The sequence below is a fragment of the Nothobranchius furzeri genome, chromosome 11 (assembly GCF_043380555.1).
Source record: "Nothobranchius furzeri strain GRZ-AD chromosome 11, NfurGRZ-RIMD1, whole genome shotgun sequence".
NCBI lineage: Eukaryota > Metazoa > Chordata > Actinopteri > Cyprinodontiformes > Nothobranchiidae > Nothobranchius > Nothobranchius furzeri.
Window position 1 is genome coordinate 43,427,765 of NC_091751.1, and position 19,492 is coordinate 43,447,256.

At 42.8% G+C, this 19,492-nt stretch overlaps 1 protein-coding gene and 1 long non-coding RNA gene across 5 annotated transcripts in view; one reads left to right on the forward strand and one right to left on the reverse strand.

Annotated features, from left to right (window-relative positions):
- LOC107383558 (rho GTPase-activating protein 29) overlaps positions 1–19,492 on the forward strand; it is a 37,741-nt gene that overhangs the window by 14,183 nt on the left and 4,066 nt on the right. For 2 of the 4 annotated variants that reach the window (XM_015956276.3, XM_015956277.3), the window contains exons 3-21: positions 5,277–5,420; positions 7,966–8,062; positions 8,280–8,352; positions 8,599–8,659; positions 9,224–9,373; positions 10,405–10,469; positions 11,719–11,829; positions 12,064–12,144; positions 12,283–12,450; positions 12,539–12,676; positions 13,141–13,325; positions 15,994–16,151; positions 16,411–16,548; positions 16,633–16,731; positions 17,141–17,304; positions 17,387–17,575; positions 17,658–17,795; positions 17,954–18,186; positions 18,426–18,714. In XM_015956276.3, the coding sequence (XP_015811762.1) occupies positions 5,277–5,420; positions 7,966–8,062; positions 8,280–8,352; positions 8,599–8,659; positions 9,224–9,373; positions 10,405–10,469; positions 11,719–11,829; positions 12,064–12,144; positions 12,283–12,450; positions 12,539–12,676; positions 13,141–13,325; positions 15,994–16,151; positions 16,411–16,548; positions 16,633–16,731; positions 17,141–17,304; positions 17,387–17,575; positions 17,658–17,795; positions 17,954–18,186; positions 18,426–18,714 (2,681 nt within the window). The other 2 variants (XM_015956278.3, XM_015956279.3) reach the window with 2 other exon arrangements.
- LOC139061743 (uncharacterized) lies at positions 12,303–16,033 on the reverse strand. The gene is made up of 3 exons (XR_011515475.1): positions 15,946–16,033; positions 12,563–15,328; positions 12,303–12,441 (listed from the first exon to the last, which is right to left on the reverse strand). It is a non-coding gene; the product is annotated as an uncharacterized lncRNA (long non-coding RNA).

Consider the following 19,492-nt stretch of genomic DNA (forward strand, 5'->3'; position numbering starts at 1 on the left):
TCGATGCCCATGCTGTAAAACACAGAGGAGGAGAAGTTCCTTTGTTCCCAGAGCTGTGCTTCTTCTTAATTCTCAGTGCAGATAGGGGGCGTGTGCATTACTTGTATGTGTGCGTGCATGTAGTTACATGTATGCATGTGTATTTGTGTGTGTGTGTGTGCGTGCGTGCGTGCGTGTGTCTGTGTGTGTGTGTGTGTGTGTGTGTGTGTGTGTGTGTTTGTGAGTGAGCCAAAGGTTTAGTCATTGTTGGTCATTCACGTGAGGATTTTAGAGCTGGCTGCTTCACAATGCTGTCTCGAATTGCCCCTCGGGGACTAATAAAGTTGTCTTGAGTCTTGAGTTAAAATGGGCCAAAAATCATACAGTGTATGTGTCCGGCTTAAGTTGTCTTAAAATGGTCATCCTGATAATATCTCCTTGTCATTGATTACTTAAAAAATGGACTAATTTGCACTAGCGTAAGCAGGTGATCTTCCTTCGAAGGGCACGTTATGCTAAACTCACCTTTTACTTCCTTTTGAGCTACTGAGTGGGTCTCTACTGCCTCTAAACATTCCCAAATGTGAGTTAAACCTGGCCTCTCATTTTCCGCCAGTGTTTGGTTTTAGGAATTATATGCCTAAAACAAGCCGTTTCAAAAAGTCATCCATTGTGACCTCACAAACAGGAAATTAAAATAAACCACCTCTCGTGCAAGAGAGAGCTGCTGCTAGAGGAGCAGCGGCTCTACTCTGAATCCCTCCCCGATATGAGAGCTTCTCCGCTTATTGACCCTGTGCACCTTTGTCTCTTGATCACTTGGGTCCCCCATCTTGGATGTCTACGTGAATTACAAGAGTATTGAAGTGGCGACTGAGGTTGTTTTTTTTGCCACTTTAGCCTGGTTTCTACTAGTTCAAGCCCAGTTCACTTGTGGGAAGATTAGTACACTTAGGTGGGTTTGCAGAGAACAGTATTTACAGAAGTTAGCTAGCACGTTAGCTTATGTGCTCCCTGCTGCTGTTTACCAATGTAAACAAGTTGCTGACTTTGTCAGAATTTAGCTTGCTGGATTTATGTGATAAAACAACGTTTATCTTTACTCTGTCGCTGATCCGAAAAAATAAAACAAAAAATCTACCCGTTTTTGTCTAGGCGGGGTCACCGGGTTTAGCTGCTGCTGTCATGCCAGGCGAGACAAGATATCTCATAATGGTGATGCTCATTATACAAAATAAATAACACAATTTTCACACACTTAATCATATAATAGAACAATATTATTAGTATCTCATAATTCACTAAAGTGGATGGTAACACACATTCTCCATGGTGAAATATAGAATTATCAATACTAAAGTAATATAAACACATCACATTTATCATTTCAGGTCCATCACAGTCAGTCCCTGTCCTCCTCATGAAATATACAAACGTTATTCTTATCCGGTAAAACGTGTTTGCTACGGATCCGAAAATATTTTGAGGGCAGCTGATCCTTTTGATTGACAGCTGTGGTCCATCGCCTTCTTCAGTCTTCATCAAAGTTATTAAAAAATGGATGAGTCGAGTTTACCTTTGCCTGTTTGTGCAGACAACTGCAACGTAAACTATTACAATTTAACTGTGAAATGAACTGAATTAAAGAATGAAAGGCTACAAACGGGCTTCTTTCTTTAGCTTCACAGGAGTTTCAACGAGTGTAAACAGGTTCTCTGCCGTCCATCATGGCGTAGAGGATGGTCTCATAAGCAGCATGATGTCACATGCAAAGGGTCAATAGCACACTGAATGGGGAAGGGGTGGGTGTGGCCAGCTCCAGACTGTTTTCTGGAAGTGACAGAGCCCTGAAATGGCTCCTTCTGGAAGATACTGAAAAGGTCCAGAATAAATCAGCTAAAATAATTGTATGCTAAAGGGATTTTGTACCTGAAACTTCATGAACTTGTTTTGGATCAATCACTAAATTATTATAACTTAAGGAAAACATTTGCCTGGGTTCTGTTATCACTCCCAAAACATCGAGCGGCCTCCCACACTAACCCATTTATTCCTGTGTACTACTTGATAACATTTTGTTGCAGCATGACTAACTTTATACCTGCTGTCTCTCAGCTGTGATTTGCTTTTATACCCACAAACACAGTTGTGCAATTAGAAAAAGGTATCCTTATTTCTCTTATTTGTTTTTGCAGCAAAACTGCTCATGAAGTTTTTGCACAAATTGTAGCGCTAATGTGCACAAGGGCACTTTTTGCTGCCTTTAACTGAATTTCTTGGTCTCCGTTTATTCCAATTCAATGTGGTGCTTCACTGATTGATATACATTGGTGATAACTGTAAGTTGGTGACAAGAAACACAGGATTAAAAAAAGAGCCTGGACTGGGTCATTTATCTGTTGCCAAAACATCACAGCTACTTGTATTACCTCACACTGTGCACCTCCTCTGCTTCTTTGAAGAGCAGACTGATCTAATTAAATTCTTTTCATGAGAAAAGGAAAAGGGCGATCCAAAACAACGTTGCTGCTATGATTTTATAGTAATGCCTTCAGTATTTCCCCTGTGATGCAAGATTGTACTTCCCAGGTGTGTTTTTCATTGGGCCGGGTTCAGATATGCTAATAATGAATCAGTGGGCTGCATGGTGGAGCAGTTGGTAGGGAGGTTGCAGATTTGACTCCCGTTTGCATCCTTTCTGTGTGGAGTTTGTGATTTCCTCCAATGGACCAAAATCATGCCTGCTAGCCAAGTCTCTAAATCTAGAGGACAGGGGCGGGGGTTATAATAAAGAGGACTCTTGCTGAAGATCTCCAAAGTGTGCTGAGGTGTTGCTGACCTCTGCCTGTCAGGTAGCTGGTACCTAATCAGACTGGATACAGAAGAAGTTCACATGATGCTAAAGGAAAATCACTCATTTATCTGTGGTGTTATGACTACACCAGTCACTTGAATTGCTGTATATGTAAAACTGAGCAGGACACACACACACACACACACACACACACACACACAGCTTTCCTTTATACTCCCTCTGCAGATCTGTTGCTCTCCAGTAAATTCAGTCCTCCGTCTCACCCTGCTGCTCTCTTGCTTCGCCTTGATGAAGACCAGATGACATTTCTTCCCCGCTTCTTCCAAAGCAACAAGTGAGATGTGTGCCCACCATTTGTCTTGTGCCAGCTTCTAACGCTGATTAGCTTGAATCATAGCAGGAAGGAGATTCCCCCTCTTGCATCTTTGTTTTGATGCTAGTAGGGCTGCTCGATTATGGCAAAAACAATAACACGATTATGGTGACTGAAATTGAGATCACGATTATTTAGGACGATTTTTCTATTTATGTTGATTTTATTTGTTTTTATTCAGTCATAAAATTGTTCAGGGCACAATCAGGACAAAACAAAAAAAAAAGAAACAAGATGATCACTAAAATAACTCCTGATTCTCAGTTTAAAAAGACCAATATACTTATAGCTCATAGTTTATGACCCAAGGGCAATAGACCTTGGTTTAACTCATTTAAGTCTAACCAGTACAGACCCAAATACCAATATCTTGCAAATACTGACAGCAAGAATTATACAGTGGCATTTATAACAAATAAATGTAAATAAATTGATGTTCACAAAATGTTGCATAACATTTATTTAGTCGTGTCAAGGTGCTGTAGGAGAGTGCACTAGCACCGTGTCCTCAGAGAGATTAGTCATTATTTATCAGCGTGAGGAACTTATTTCTACCTTATTTATAAACTATTTATTTACAGGTCCATCAGTTAATGTAATAATTGTCCCAACCACAGCTGCACCCCCCACCCCCCAACCCGGTCTCACAGCAAACAGGGCAAGCTGAACGTGTGTTTAGCGTGCCACACGCGCACATTTAGCCGTTTTTAGCGGCTCAGAAGTCCGCAGGTACGGTGTGTGTGTCACTCACTCTGGTTAATCCAACAAGGAGCCGGCTCTGAGAGCTGTTTCTTTAGCGACCGACACATCACTACATCATTCCCTTTCCTAATGTCCTGAAGAACGGTCGGGAGCGCAGGCGGAGTGTTAAGCTAACCTGCAGCAGGAAACGTCGACGACAGTTATCCAGAAAGTAGTTAAGCGTTACCAGAGATGTTTCTGAGGTGTTCGCTAGGTACTTTTAAGATTTAAAAAGTCAAGAAGGGGGTCTGAAAAGCTGTTAGAAATAGCGTCAAAGTTGCCAAGTTGGCAACACTGTGGGAGGAGCAAATAATCGGCTTGTTTTGTTTTTTATAATCGTTCAAAACTCAGATCGTAATCGTGATTAAAATTCGATTAATTGAGCAGCCCTAGATGCTAGTAGTAGTAATAAAAATTTTGATTTTGGTCTTTATTGATCTTGAATGGACTTTAAACAACTTCTGGAAAGTTTTGTTGAAATGACAAAACCTAAAAAACAAATAGCTTTAAAAATGTTTTTTTGTTTAAACTTCTAGGTCTGGTCCAAGGGGAAAAGATGCCGTTCATAGCAGAGGGACTGACAAGAGTGCGATATGGTTGAAAAAGTAGCGAGAAGGGCTAATCTAGAAACATTTTGTACATTCTTTTCTTCCCTCTGTCATCTTGTGTAACCTCACTGGTGTTGAAGAAACCCTGCTTGATCTACTTTACTGTCTGCTGCCTGCTGGGAGAAACATATGATTACATAATTGTTTCCATGTGTGCCGCGTCAGTCAGTTTCATGTCTAACTGTCTTTTTATACGTAACTAGTTGAGCAAATTGATTCACTTTGGACCATTTTCAGATGAAATCTGCAGTATTTTTGTGTGTCAATGGCTAAATAAAGGGCTGTAAATGTCTTTTGCAGTTGTTGAACTCCAGATCATGGTTGATAACTCCACATGTTTAAGATACACACCTTTTCCGGTGTATGAGGTGTCACTCTGCCTGGAGGAAGCCAAATAACTAAGAAAAAAAAACATTTCACCACACCAACTGTGTGCACTTTGTCACCTTCTCTGAACCACAGCCGTCTCATTTCTCTTTCACCTCTCTGCTGGAGGCTTTTATGCAAATTAAACAGATTTTTTGTACTGATTTATTTGAGGGAATTTGGAACTAGTTTTAACATTTGAAACATACAAATATCTGGGTGTAAATGTTTTGAGTTAGGTAATGCTACACATAACATCATAGGTATAATATCTGGCATATTTGAATGATTCTAATGTTTAATATTGTCAGCCAGCACACATTTGCATTAATAATCTTTTTTTATTAAGTGAATAAAAGCAGACATTAATGTATCTCCTTTTTTGTCTCATCAGAGAACCTGGAAGGTCTTCAGGATTTGGTGAAAGAACGTTTGGCCGAGTTAATCCGTGTCCTGAAGACCGTCATTAGCAAACACCAGACCCTCAACTCAGTGGACATCCTTGGAGCCGCTGGTATGGTCATTGCTAAAGTCAAAGGTGAGTCAACAGCGACAGATATGCAGCCACAAATAATGCTTACGTGTCATATCTTTGTAGATCTTCTTGTTGCGTCTCTAGACAAGGACAGAATTGTGCGTCACACTTCCAGTTTTGGAAAGAGTCGTCCTGAAAGAATATTTCCCCATTTTTACAATTTTTGAGACGTTTTTCTAAAAGGAGACGTTTCAGTTAAGCACAAACCTAAAGGGAACCTCGGCTCATAAGCTCATCCCTCCCCAGCGGAGGCTTCATGCCTGTAATTTTCATTCCACGTTTTCAACATCGGAGGCCTTCTTTTCAGTCAAGCTCATCCACTTTTCTCCATTTCTCGTCTCTCCCTGTGCCGTGAGGGATTTAGTCCTTCTGATCACCTGCCCTGCCTCTGAGATGACATGCTCCCTAAGAATGTGGTCCTGCCTTCTGTAGACTGTTTACGTGATGCATTGGCAGAGTTTAGCTTTAAGAAAACAAAGCAAAACTCCAGATTAACCAAAATGAATTACCGGCTCAGTTAAGAACCAACTTTAAAACGACACAAAGTCACCTGATAGAAGAACGATGCAGCAATAAGTGTCTCTGATAGAAAAAACTTGGAATGAACCTTCTTTTAAATCATCACACAAAGGGGACTGATGTCACAACCATGGGGGCAAGCAGAATTTCATCTCCTGATAAAAGCTGTAATTAATAAGTCAGATTAAAACATTTGACTCTCCACAAGGGGGTGCCTTCCATCAACTGACTGGCTTGATGGACTGTCCCTCGTGGCCAGCGGGTAACTGAGTTGCAGGAAGAAGCGGATGAATCAGTGAGACATCACAGAGGAAGACTCAAACCTTCAGAAGATAACAGACCTCATGCACCTCTTTCTGCCTCAGTCTCAGTCTTTGAAGGTTGGTCATGACACCTGGGGCATTTGCACTGCTGCCAGAAAAGCTTCTCCTCCAAACACATGGTTGTCCAACTAGTTTTAGATGGCACACTATTCACTCGAGCCATTTCCTGCTATTGTTTTTATGTTTTATTCTGAAATTTTCACATTTGATCCAAATTGTTCCAAACGTGTTAAGGTCAGGATCAAAAGTTTCACTCTGGATAGAAGCAGCATGTGTTGCTTTCTCTCAGTCTGTGCCACCTGGCCTGGAAAAGTCAAGTTATTTATATATATATATATTTTTTGCAGGGTCACATTTTGACCAAGTACTTGTTGTCAACTTCTCTTCGTGCAAAGCTGCAGGGCATTGCAGTAACAACGTTAACTTCCTCATTTAGATATATTTTATGCTGCATTCCTTTTCCTTGCACACGTAGCCTGTTTTAGGGGTTATGGGATGATTTTATTTATTAATCATCACAGTCATGAGAAAACAATAGGTCATATACTTAAATGATGCAGTTTCCAAATTTCAGCCATGGCTGAGGAGGGAGGGGAGTTGCTGAGCGCTAGAATCATTGTTAGAGACCCACAGGATGTCCTGAGGAAGAAGTCAGAACCGAGTTGTACGCACGCATTCAGAGATAGGGAGGTGCGCTACAGGGAGGCTCGCACCGCACCTCCTCTCTTCTGGTGTCTCCCTGGAACGCACTGTCCTTCTCACCCAGGATGCCACGCCATCATCCTCTCAGGACTTGATTAACCCCTCGTCCACCTCTGACATGGATTAAAGTTACTCTCATGAAGAGAAAATGGAGCAGAAAAAAGCCACAAAACACTCCGGAAGCTGGAACTGTTTAAGTTCCCAGTTTCTGTTCCATCATGCTTCAGATTTCTGGTCGTTTTTGTAGATCAAAAGGCCAGGTGGAGGCGGCGGAGAGGTAAGAGCTGTCATGGTTGTATCTTTATGCGTGTCAGAATCGAAGCTCTGTGAGTGTTTCCTGTTGCGGGGCAGACAGGAAGTGCTCAGCTCGGTCGGATTTCACTGGCTGTGTCGTTGGTTCTCTCTACAAATGTTTCTGAGAAGAAAACCTCCTTCGCATGTTGACGAGCTCTGATGGCTTCTCAGAGCTGAGGCGACCTTCTCGGTGCACAATCGGCATGGACAATGGACCAGAGGATTTTATCACTTTTAGATGCAGGGGGAAGAATTTGGGATTGTTTCTGAAAAGCCCTTGAATCTTCCACCTTTGAAGCTTTTCCAGGAGGACATTTTGAGTGGGTAGGAAGACGAAAAGGCTTCATCATCTTCGACACCTTTTACTGGAAATCTGGTTTTTATGCGTTTGTTTTGTTATCTGTTTAATTTTCGGTGACACATTCGAAGCTGTGGAACTACTGAATGACGCTGGACATCATTCAGAGTCAAAAAGTCTGTAAAAGTAACAAACAGATTCCTGCTAAAGTCAACTGGTTCAGCTGGAGGGCAACCATCTGCATCATTGTTAGCTTTTAAATGGAGTCAGCCTGTTTTCTTTATTTATATCATTTCATTGTTGTATTGTCCAGCCACACACAAGCCTGACCGCTGAAGGATGAAGTACCCAAAGGCTGTTTAGTCATTCCTTTCCCCCCTCAACGTTTTAACGTGTTTTATCACCTCCACAGGCATTAACTTCAAGGAAGTGAACCCAGAAAACAAACAAGCTAAATTCGGCGAGATACACACGTCTATTGACATTTTGGCATTCACGTTTGGCAATGTGTGAGTACAGTACTTGTTTTCAACACCATTTTATTATTCTTTCTGCCACAGCCAAATAAAGTGTTTCTAGCCCAGAGGACAGTAGTTTGTTGGTCTTCTTAGGCCCGCCATTATCTATATCTGCATTTTAAAACAAATTTAAATTCATTAGAATAGATTGGCCTTTCAGACTGTTTCCCAAACTAACCCAGTCACGTTTATGTGTATACATCTGCAGAGTTTCTGACTTCCTTATGGGAGATGTGGACAGCAGCTCAGGGTTGGGGATCCCCCAGACCAGGAGAAGCAGGGTGAGACACCAACCGTTCTGGTTTTAGGCCACACATGTTTACTTTTGCCTTTGTTCTGAAACACGTCGGCACTCTAAAGGCTGCACTAATAGCAGCAATTTTACCCCACCTCAAATAAAAACCCAAACTCAAAGACTTGCTTTTTCTGCACCTAATTGGGGTGTTAAAACCCAGCTGCTACTGATGTGTGACGCTGATTGTACGTTTGATTTTCCTGCTTTTTAATCTGGAATGTCGTTTCCACAGTCCTTTGACAACCTCTCTGTGGATCCTGAGGGCTACGTTCTAGACGGGAGTCGTCTTGTGGGTAGGTGTTTGATTGCTGCGTGATAGGATAGCTTCAGTCTGAAACCTGACAGCTAATGACGGCTTTGTTACAAAGCTTTTGGGGGTTGCTTTGCAGCTCGTGGGTCAGCTGCCTGAGAGTGATTTAGTCCTTGAACTCTTTAATCCCAGTTGTAGACTCGCCCCAAACCTCAGCTTCAACCCATTATTTCTGCTGATCTTTTCATGCTAGGCACTTGTTTCCCTTTCTGTCCTCACATATGTGACGTTCCTTGTTGAGAGTAGTTTTGTGTGGGATGGGGAAATACTAGCCTGGCCTGCCAGACTCATGCAGAACTAAACAGAGGAGGAGTCTGGCAGGCCAGGCTAGGGAAATACACGCGTTTGTGCTAAATCACATGCCTGGTGGCTTGGGTGGTTGCATAAAACAGTTACTGCCTTTGCAGTTCCCACTGACATTGTTCTGTTTTCCTTTTGTTTTGAACATTTACCTTCCCACATGTGTGGAAAGTGGAAGTGAAATACACAAATCCAGCTTTGGGGTATTGTATTTGTACTTCATCTGTGTCCTCTGCTGACATCACAGAGCCTGAGCTGTCACGGTCAAGAGAGGAGGAAGTAGACCTAACCCTGCTGAAGAATGACAGTGGGGTGGAGTCGGCTCTACTCTATGCTAAGGCATGGTCCAAATACATCAAAGACCTTCTGGGATGGATGGAAAAACGAGCAGCCATGGGTGAGGCATTAATGAGATTAGAGATTTAACCCTCTGGAGGCCGGCGTTGCAGATTTGCAACAGTTAAAACCTACCTACCTGGTTACTCCACACACGTGTTTCATGAGCATGTTTTAACTCAGAAGTACCCCTGAAGGACTTAGTTGTTCGTCCTTTTATGAAAACTTATTTTGAGCCCGAGAGGGTTAAGAAAAGATGAGAGGCAGGTTTCTTTTACACTCTTGGAATGTGTTTGTTTTGTTTTTAGAGTTTTCCAAGTTTGGTTAAATAAAAGAAGAAAATATTCAGTTTGGAAAAGATTCCTATACTCACAGTGATGAATGTAACCTGAATTTCCTTAACCTATTGGATGCAAAACAATGAACTTGTTCCTAAAATAAAAGCAGATTTTCGATTCTAATCTAAATGATAGCAGAATTTTAAAACACCTTTTTTATTTAAAGCTTTAATATTAGGAATTCAAGTCTTACTTTACCTTTATAAATGACAAATAAATAAGTTTATTTGTTTTTTATTACTTTGTCTGTATGACTATAAAGATTTATGCGTTTAATATGCATTAATTTTAATAATTTAATTATAAAATGGTACTGAGCTTTTAGACTTAATGAGAGAAATGCTAAAAAAAAAATTGAGCGATCCGGGGCTTTTCATTAAAGATTCGGGGCTTGAGCCCAAGTAGCCGGGCCTAACGCCGCCCCTGTAATGGACTTTATTTCAGGGTTTGGGCTAGAAAAGCAGTTGCTTGGTTAATTTAATTTATTATCAGATCACAAAAACAATGAAACATTTATATAAAAGTGTAAAGAAGCAAAACATGAAAATGAAAAAAAAAAAGCTATTTTCTTCATCTTTATTACGTTTTTTAATTCATCAGCTTTGAATTAGTGACAAAAGTTTTTCATCATACCTGAAAATGCTAATTATTTATGGCTTTATGCAGCTTATGAGATGCAACTATGTCCACAAACAGATATTCTGCTTTATATTGGCTTTGTTTATTATCATAGCTGTTTCGTTTCCTCTCTCAGATATCGACTATGCTAAAAGCTATACCAAAATGGCCGAGACGGCGAAGACACTGGCCAGCCAACAGGTAACGTTAACATACACCTAATGCTGATTTCATATTCATTACAACTCATTTGAAGGAACGGTGGGAATAGGATTTAGCATCAAGCTTCGATTGAAACGGGACAAACTGTCAGTTTTAAACCAGAATTTTTCAAGTTTTTTTTTAGTTTCAGTTCCTAGGCTGCCAACCGGAACAAGAATCTGTGGCAGATCGCCGTGAAAAAACATGATCTGCAATTTCTGATCAACACTGTCAGAGCTGATCACACCACCTGTCTGCTGCTACTCTGCAGCCCACAGAGACCTTGCATCACATTTGGCAATGTGATCTGCGCCCCTGTCCCTACCCTCACACTGCGCAGAACTTGTACTCCATGATGTAAACTTTGCATCCTGCAGCGAAAAATACGGCACAGAGGAAGCTTGTTAAAATGCATCAGCACAGTAGATTTGATATAAGTTTTAAAGAACAAACTCCAGGCGATGTGAGGTGAGTTAGGCTCACTGCAGAAATAAAAACACATGGAGCATCAACAGTTAAACGCAGCCAATCACCAACACTTGTCTGTGTGGGCGTGGCCGTCAGAAGGCTGAGCAATAACCTGTAAAATAGATAGTCATCGTGCTAGATCAGCCTCCCTCTGCGGTGGACCACACCGGGTTCTGGCCACTAGAGCATACAGGATAATAAATCTCACAACATGCAAACATTTAGATTTTTTTTTCTTCCTTTGACCTATTTAGTCTGTTATGAGTTTTAATGTTTTTAATCCATCAGATTGTTACTGACAGCAGCTACATTTAAGCTTCTGTTTCTCTTCTGACTGAATGGTTGCTGCAGCACATAGGTGTGGGTGTCATCCTGGACATGATCATCCTGAGCATTTTAGGTGAAAACAGCTGGACTTTCTGGTTGTGTTGAAGACATTAACCTCCCATCCTAGAGACTCCTTCAGTTCCCATAGTTGGGCTGCGGTCAGAAAGGGTTTTCTTTTTGAAAACATGTTTCTGTTCTAAATGCATTTTATTGTTCATTGAATTAAAATTAATGTTTAAGTTCAGATTATTTCATCGAGTAATACCCGTGGTTGGCTGGCTCGTTTAAAACATTTAATGTTTTTACATCCTGCCACTTGAAAGAATGTGATTCGGGAATCGATAGGAATCGGACTCGAAACGAGGAATTGGAATCTGAATCGTTCAAATTAAACAATGCTCAACCCTTGTGCTGAATATGTATATGAACGTAATTTCTCCTGCATTTGTTCAAGGACTACATGCCATTCAGTGACGTCTACGTCTCCACGTTCAAGAGGGACATCGATTATAACCAGCTGCTCATTCACACTGCAGTGGCTCTTCAAACAAATAAATTTATGCAGGTAAAAAGTGGCAAGAAAAGGTAAAATGTACCCTTTGTGGGGCATTTCAACTCGTTACTCAAACCTTAAAGCATGTGTTGCTCAGTTTGCGCCAACTGTTTAAAACACCTGGTTTCAGTAGGCTTGATTTTAGCCTGTTTTGTTATTTTAACTGGCCGTTCTAAACACAAACAACCCAGTTGTTTTCTTCGTTCATGTAGAGCTGTTGTGGTTTATCTCTTTATTTATTCTCAGCCTCTTCTGGCTCGCAAGAATGAACTGGACAAGCTGAGGAAGGACATGAAGGAGCAGTGGCAAAGAGAACAGAAGAAAATGGTTGGTAGAAGAAGGTCTCATTACAGATAATTATTGTATAGTTGTTTATAGGTTACATTATGCTAGACTGACAGTTCCACAACTGGTCGTTTCCATGGTTACCGGTGCATACATTGTGTTGCTATATGGCTTATCCAGCAAGAGGCTGACACGACCCTGCGTAAGGCTCGAGCGCTGAACACCCAGAGAAGAGAGGAGTACCAAAGGGCCCACTCCTCCAAAAACCGCTCCATGGAGGAACAGCCCATCGCCGGGAACAAGCAGATGGAGAAGAAGAGGAAACTCGAGGAGGAGGCTCTGCAGAAGGTGGGCAAAAGGAGAACAATCCCATTGATAATGATTTAGAATAGTTTCCTTATTCTTAATCTGTTTTGTATGGAATGTTTCGGGGCAGGCTGAGGAGGCCCAGGACCAGTACCAGAGCTGCGTGGCCGACACAGACGTCAGGAAAATGGATCTGGCCAACGTGAAGAGGACAATCCTCACACAGATCCGAGAGATGGTCTTCCAGTGTGACCTCACACTCAAAGCTGTAAGAATCCCAATTTATTTGATCATTAATTATTCAAGAGAGGAAACCTACACACAATAAATGTTAAAACATCCTGACTCGTGTTGCTGCGGGCTGCCTTTGTACGAATCGTTACCAAAAGGAAATCTGAGACATGAAAGCGGGTCGACGCCTTTGGATCTTTAAATGTGTTTCTTGGGTCGTTCTTTGGCCACGAGATCTGTGGTGTGTTTGTTCTGCTGCTGCGTTCAGAGATTTTAGTCCAACATCCTTAATATCAGAAAAAGGTTTCCCAGCAGAACACTGCTGGTGATCAGCATGTCTAGTTTCACCAGCCTGGGGGTTCGGATTTTTATTTCTTTAAAGAATGAAAAAAATTTATAAAATAAAAACACTTACATGAAATTTTTTGTCTCTCTGTGCTTTTTTTTTTTTTTGTTTTGTTTGTGCTCTTTACCGACTCTCTCTTTCTTTTGTGTTTGCAGGTGACGGTGAACTGGTTTCAGATGCAGCAGGCTCAAACCTTGGCTCTCCCTGACCACTTCCAGGCGCTGAGTGAGAGCACCAAATTGTACGAACCAGGAGGATGCTACGCTAAGTTCGTCCAAAACCTGCCCAGAAATCTGCCTGTAGAGCACCTCCGCTCCCACTCCAGCTCTGACTTTTCCAGGTAAAAAGGACTCTGAGTGCACGGTGAGATTCTGGAAATTCTCCAATAATTAATGGGAAAATCAGCGAAAGACAGGGCTAGAGATATTTGATTTTGCAAAACACAAAGCTTGAGTGTTTTATCAGGGCAGGTTTTGTCGTCACAGTATGTGTTTCACCGAGCCGGGCTGACACACACATCATTATGTTGTGATTCTCGTCGCCTTAAAGCAGGGGTCGGCAACCTTTTCCCATCAGAGAGCCATTATTACCCGCTTCCCACTGTAATGAAAACACCGCAGCAGCCGCGGCGTTGTGGGCGGGGCCTACCCTCAGACAGCAGAGTGCTGCTTTAACCGATCACAGCAGGTGACAGCCACCAATGCCATTCGCTCATGTACCTTAAAGTTGTCTTTCAACCGAAGACAACAAATAAAACAGTTTGTATTAAACTGACCCAGAACTTGTCGCCCGTCTGTGTCGACAGTACTTTGATATTTTTCACCCTATTAGTGGTTTAATGTTGAGCAGGTGACGCTTTTTGACGCGTCACACGCGTCTCCTTTTAAAACATGTTTAAACTGTTCAGAATACAAATCCAGGCTCTGTCTCGTTGGGTTGTTGTAATTAAACTTTGTGCTGAACTAAACTTTACATTAAACAATGTTGAAAAGGTAAGAAAAGGATCCAATCAGTTTGTTTTTGCCTCATTTACAGAGATGGGGATAACGGCGTAGTGCGCATGGCTCTGGTGTTATCAAGTGTAATGTTCCTGTTTGCAACAGTCTTCACAAGAATGCAAAACAGTTAAATGGCAGGGTTCACAATGACGGGACATTTCCTTATTTGGTCATTTATTTTGACTGAGAAACCTCAACGCTGCAGACGCGCTGATATTTTCATCGTTACGCACATCGCGGAGGTAGCTACACCAATCAAGAAAAGATTCCCATCAGAACATCTGAGCTGGACACTGAGCTCCGCGCAGCTCGCTGTCAGCGCACACGTAAGGTCGACAGTGAGCTGAAGGTGTGGAGAGGGGCTTGGAGCGTGTCGCAGAACCAGAGCCATGCGGGGAGATTCCTCCCACTGGAGCGAGTGTTTTCCAAACCCCGTCTCTCGGAGAGACTTGTCACTTAGAAAATGTTCCCTGATTACGAAACTTTGGCTGAATAGCACTTGTTCCTGCCTCCAACGTGACAACACATCCAGGAGCCTGTCTGAGGAGACGTCCAGAATCTCACATCCTCTCCAGCTCAGAAAGCTCCTATAGAGACATCTGATTATGCACAAACAGGTGACCTGTCAGCCGTTGGACCTGTGGTTTACGCAGACTGTCTTTACATTTAGAATTGGCATACAGATAAAAATGAATGCAGTAAAGTAAATATGTTTTAATGAAATATTCATTAATTATTTTACAAGCAGAGAGCTGCATCAGATGGATGAAAGAGCCGCTGCTGACCCCTGCCTTAAAGGGATGCTTTGCAACTTTTTCATATTCATAAATCATTTTCTTGAGCCAGTATGTGCTAAATGACCCTTTACAGGGTTAATAAGATGTCACTCAGACCCCCACCGCCCCCTGTGGCCAGAATACCGCAGTTACAACTTCAGAGTGCCTGTCTGGTCTGTTGGAATTAAAAATAAATTGAGCTGACATACTCGGTGCTGCAGTCTGCCTCCAGCATGCTTCCTGCATGTTTTAGATCCCAAACACAGCTGAGTTGTTGGATTTAGTGATGAACCGCTCCTGTAGACACCAATGAAGGCTGAGGAGATGTTTAAGCTGTTGGATTAAGATGTTAAAGAGGAACGCAGAGCGAGGAGATAAATTTTGGTTTTGGTTCTACTAAACAGACCCTAGGGGGTGCTAAAAGCAAACAAGACTGCCTTGTGTGCCTTTAAAAATACCTTGGATCAGATTTGCCTTGTAGAGGATGGCGTTTCTCAACATATTGAAAGGCTGTTCCTCCAATTTCAGAGTTGTTAAATTCTTCTTTTGGTAAACAGCTGTGAGTCACACTGAGAGGTAGAGACAGAGGCTGTGTTACATTTCTCTCCTTCACTCTGTGTGTGTGTGTGCGTGCGTGCGTGCGTGCGTGTGTGTTTTTGTGTGTGTGTGTGTGTGTGTGTGTGTGTGTGTGTGTGTGTGTGTGTGTGTGTGTGTGTGTGTGTGTGTGTGTGTGTGTGTGTGAGAGAGAATGCAACAGGAAAGATCATGAGCGTGAGAGTTTGGCTCTTGTTTGGAGCTGCCTTTAGCGTTCTAGTCTGGTTGTGAAAGCTAGGAGCCAGCTTCCCACACACAGTTGCTTATTTTCACCAAGAAGAGAAGCAATATTTTGATTTCAAAGCCGAGTCAGCGGTGGGGTTAACGATGTTGCTGGAACAAAGACTCGTTTCATTATCGTAGAAGAGTTTTGTTCTGTTAGAGTCGTCACAGTGATCTGCTGACTGGACTTCTTTCACTTTTTCTTCTTGCCTTATGCACTCGTTAACATGCTGTCACGTTTTATTCATGAAAAGATATAAATACATTAAAATAAGAGCAAAAATGATCTGTTTATAGTGAGGTAATTAGACAGCCTTGTCACAACTTTATGATAAAAGGCAGAATGATGGAAATATGAAGAGATTCTTACCAGTAAATGTGTGACATCAAACCCTAAAGGCTGACTTGATTTGTCCAGGTTTGTGCTCAGTAAAAAGTCCCAGGGCAGTGCCTACTCCTCCCACGGCAACCTGTCTCAGGCCTCCGCTACCTCCTGTGACGTTCCAAGTGGAGACGATGTGGACCGGCCCGCAAAAATCGGTGAAAGAAGGTCCAACAGCAGTGTGGATATAACAGGTTTGAGTTCTAACATTTGTATGAATTTCACCGTGTTTCCATTATAATCTGAGCAGCCTGCAGACACACTTGTTTCTATATCAGTCCCTGAGAGAGCTAATCCTGTCTTCTGAGTCACGGCAATGCTTTATTTTAGGACTAAAACAGCTCAGATAGGATGCTGCATACTCATAAATGCACATGACTGCCCGGGTAAAGGTTGTCACTGAGCAAGCATCTGTCGTTTAGCTGACTTGAGGTGTGTGTTTGTGTGTTTTAGCAGCCCTGAGGAGCCAGGGCCCGCTGAGAGCCTGGGCCTCCAGCAGCCAGGGCAGTCAGGGCGGGATGTGCAGTGATTCAGAGAGCGCCGGAGGCAGCAGTGAATCCAGGTCCATGGACTCTCCCACAGCCAGCCCCGGTAGAAGATGCCACATTAAACTTTGTGTGAAGTGGAACTTGTAATTTAATGTCAGTTGGTAATGTTTCTGGGTTTGTTTTGCAGGTGACTTTAAGCGCCGACTGCCCAGAACACCTTCCACCGGGACGATGTCCTCAGCCGACGATCTGGATGAGAGGGAGCCTCTTTCTCCATTAGACAACGGTGGGTGCTTGTGTTCCGTCTGTATGAATATGTTCTTTTTGTGTGTGTGTGTGTGTGTGTGTGTGTGTGTGTGTGTGTGTGTGTGTATGTGTGTGTGTGTCTTCTCCAGATCAGGCAGTTTTATGACATCCTTGCTAAATATAGCCTTGTGTCTGCAGAGGAGTTCGGGCAGGGAAGGAAAACTAGTGTGAGAGTACTGCTCAATACTCGTGAGATCATTTCAGTGGAGTAAAGTTTGCTGTTTCAGAGGTTTCTGCAGAATAATTTAGTGTTCTTTTCATTTAGAAACTGCTTTAAATTTAGCCTAATTTTATACACATCGTTCAGGGTTAGCTTTAAAAGGTTTCAGTCAGGCCTGAAAAATCTTGTTTCACTTTTCTAAAACTGCCAAGTGTCCTGTGTTTGTCAGGTCTGACAGAGATGGTGATCGAGACGGCGAGCTCTCCCGGTCCGTTCAGAAACACGCAATTGTCAAAGGCGGCTCAGACCCACAAGCTGCGGAAGCTGCGAGCTCCTTCGAAGTGCAGAGAGTGTGACAGTCTGGTTGTGTTCCACGGGGCTGAGTGTGAAGAGGTACAGACGCACCTCTAAATGTGGAAGCTAGTTGGTGTGTATGTGTGTTCAAGTTTTGTTTTGTGTTGTTTTGTTTTGCTAGTGCACCTTGGCTTGCCATAAGAAGTGTCTGGAGACTCTGGCTATCCAGTGTGGTCACAAAAAGCTCCAAGGCCGGCTGCAGCTGTTTGGCATCGACTTTGCCCAAGCAGCAAAAAACAGCCCTGATGGGATTCCTTTTATAATCAAAAAGTGCACATCTGAAATTGAGAGTCGAGCCCTCAACATCAAGGTATTTATGCTCCTTTCACAATCAGAAATCTTGTGTTGATCTCATCACAGACTCTCCTGTTGCCCGTTTTCCTTCGCTGTAGGGTATTTATCGTGTGAATGGTGCCAAATTACGTGTCGAGAAGCTTTGCCAGGCATTTGAAAACGGGAAGGACTTGGTGGAACTGTCCGATCTCTCACCTCATGACATCAGCAACGTCCTCAAACTCTACCTGCGACAGGTGCTCCTCAAATTCTTACTGACAGTTTATTATGTTTGGAAGGCAACACCTTATTAATTCATTTTCTAGCTATTTAGATGTACTTTCTCATATAAAATTGTAGGAACTTGATGTCACTGCTTAGATCGTTAAACACACATTTGCTTTATTCCCAAAAGCTACCAGAGCCACTGATCACATTTCGATTCTACAACAACTTTATTGGCTTAGCCAAAGAGTGCCAGAGGGTGGTAGTGGAGGAGGCTGTCAAACATCAGGGCACCCAGACGAAAGAGAAAACCAGCCCAAGCATCCAGATGAGCACAGTCCTGTCGAAGATCAGAGAGCTGCTCCACCAGCTGCCCGCAGCCAACTACAGGACTCTGAGACACATCATCGCTCATCTCAACAGGTAAGGGCTGTTAGCGAAAACCCAGATTTGGTCCGTCGTTTAAACTTCTGTTTGCTGATCTTTTTACTTAAACACTGATATGAAAACTTCCTCATAACACACAAAGGGAAACAGATACTTCCTCAAAGCATAGGAGGAACTAGTAGAACTGTTAAACCCTCACTGAACCAGTTTAATACGTCTGATCAAATAATTTTAGAATTTTATTCCTGTTCATGTTTCACTCTTCACCATCACAGAGTGACCGAACAGGCCGAGGAGAACAAAATGACCGCCAGCAACCTAGGCATCATCTTCGGCCCGACGATGGTGAAACCACGGCAGATAGATGCTGAGGTGTCCTTGTCTTCGCTGGTGGACTACCCTTACCAGGTACTGATGGTTGAGCAGCTGGTGCGACACTTCCACACCATCTTCGACGATGGTTCCAACATGGCCACCAGCGGCCACGCGTCTCCCAGACTGACCCCCCAGGAGAAGGTGCAGCAGCTCGGCAGACATTCTGCCTCTCTGACAGACATCAAAGAGGTGAGGAGGGATTTCAAATCAAAGGGGACTTTGTTCAAAGCGACGAGTGCAAAACAATCATGTACAGATAAAGCTTCATTAGTCGGTGTATTGAAAAAAATGATACAAAAAAACTAATAATGAAATTTAAAATAATGATAATTAAAAATAATCAAAATCCTATTGAAATAATCATATATATTTTTCTATCTCTTTTTCTCCTGGTGTGTGTGTGTGTGTGTGTGTGTGTGTGTGTGTGTGTGTGTGTGTGTGTGTGTGTGTGTGTGTGTGTGTGTGTGTGTGCGTGCGTGCGTGCGTGCGTGCGTGCGTGTGTGTGTGTGTGTAAATATAAATTCACGGACATTTGCTGGGAACAACCATTGACATATATACTGGACAATGGGTTTCCACAGGCTCCAATAACACGTTTTTGAAGAAAAATGGGAGGTGGCCACCACCGCCATTTTGACCGTGTCACAGGTTCCGTCAAACCCAGACAATTCCAAAAAAGGGAAAAGAGGTGGAGCTGAGGGAGGGGCTGTAAGGCTGGGATCAAGTGATGACACCCGTCAAACTGAAGCAATGTAGCTACAAGCTAACCCAAAGCTAACGCGGAGGTGGGAGCTAAGCTAATGGAGGTAGCTACCTAGCTACAACCGGAGATAACTGCACACAACACCAGAGCTTCTGAGTCAGAGATACGCCGGGCTGACCGCTGGGTAAAGCCAGGTGGAACACAGAGGTCTCCCGAGAGCTCCACAAATCGGCAGCCGCGTAGCAGACAGGCGCCGCGATCAGA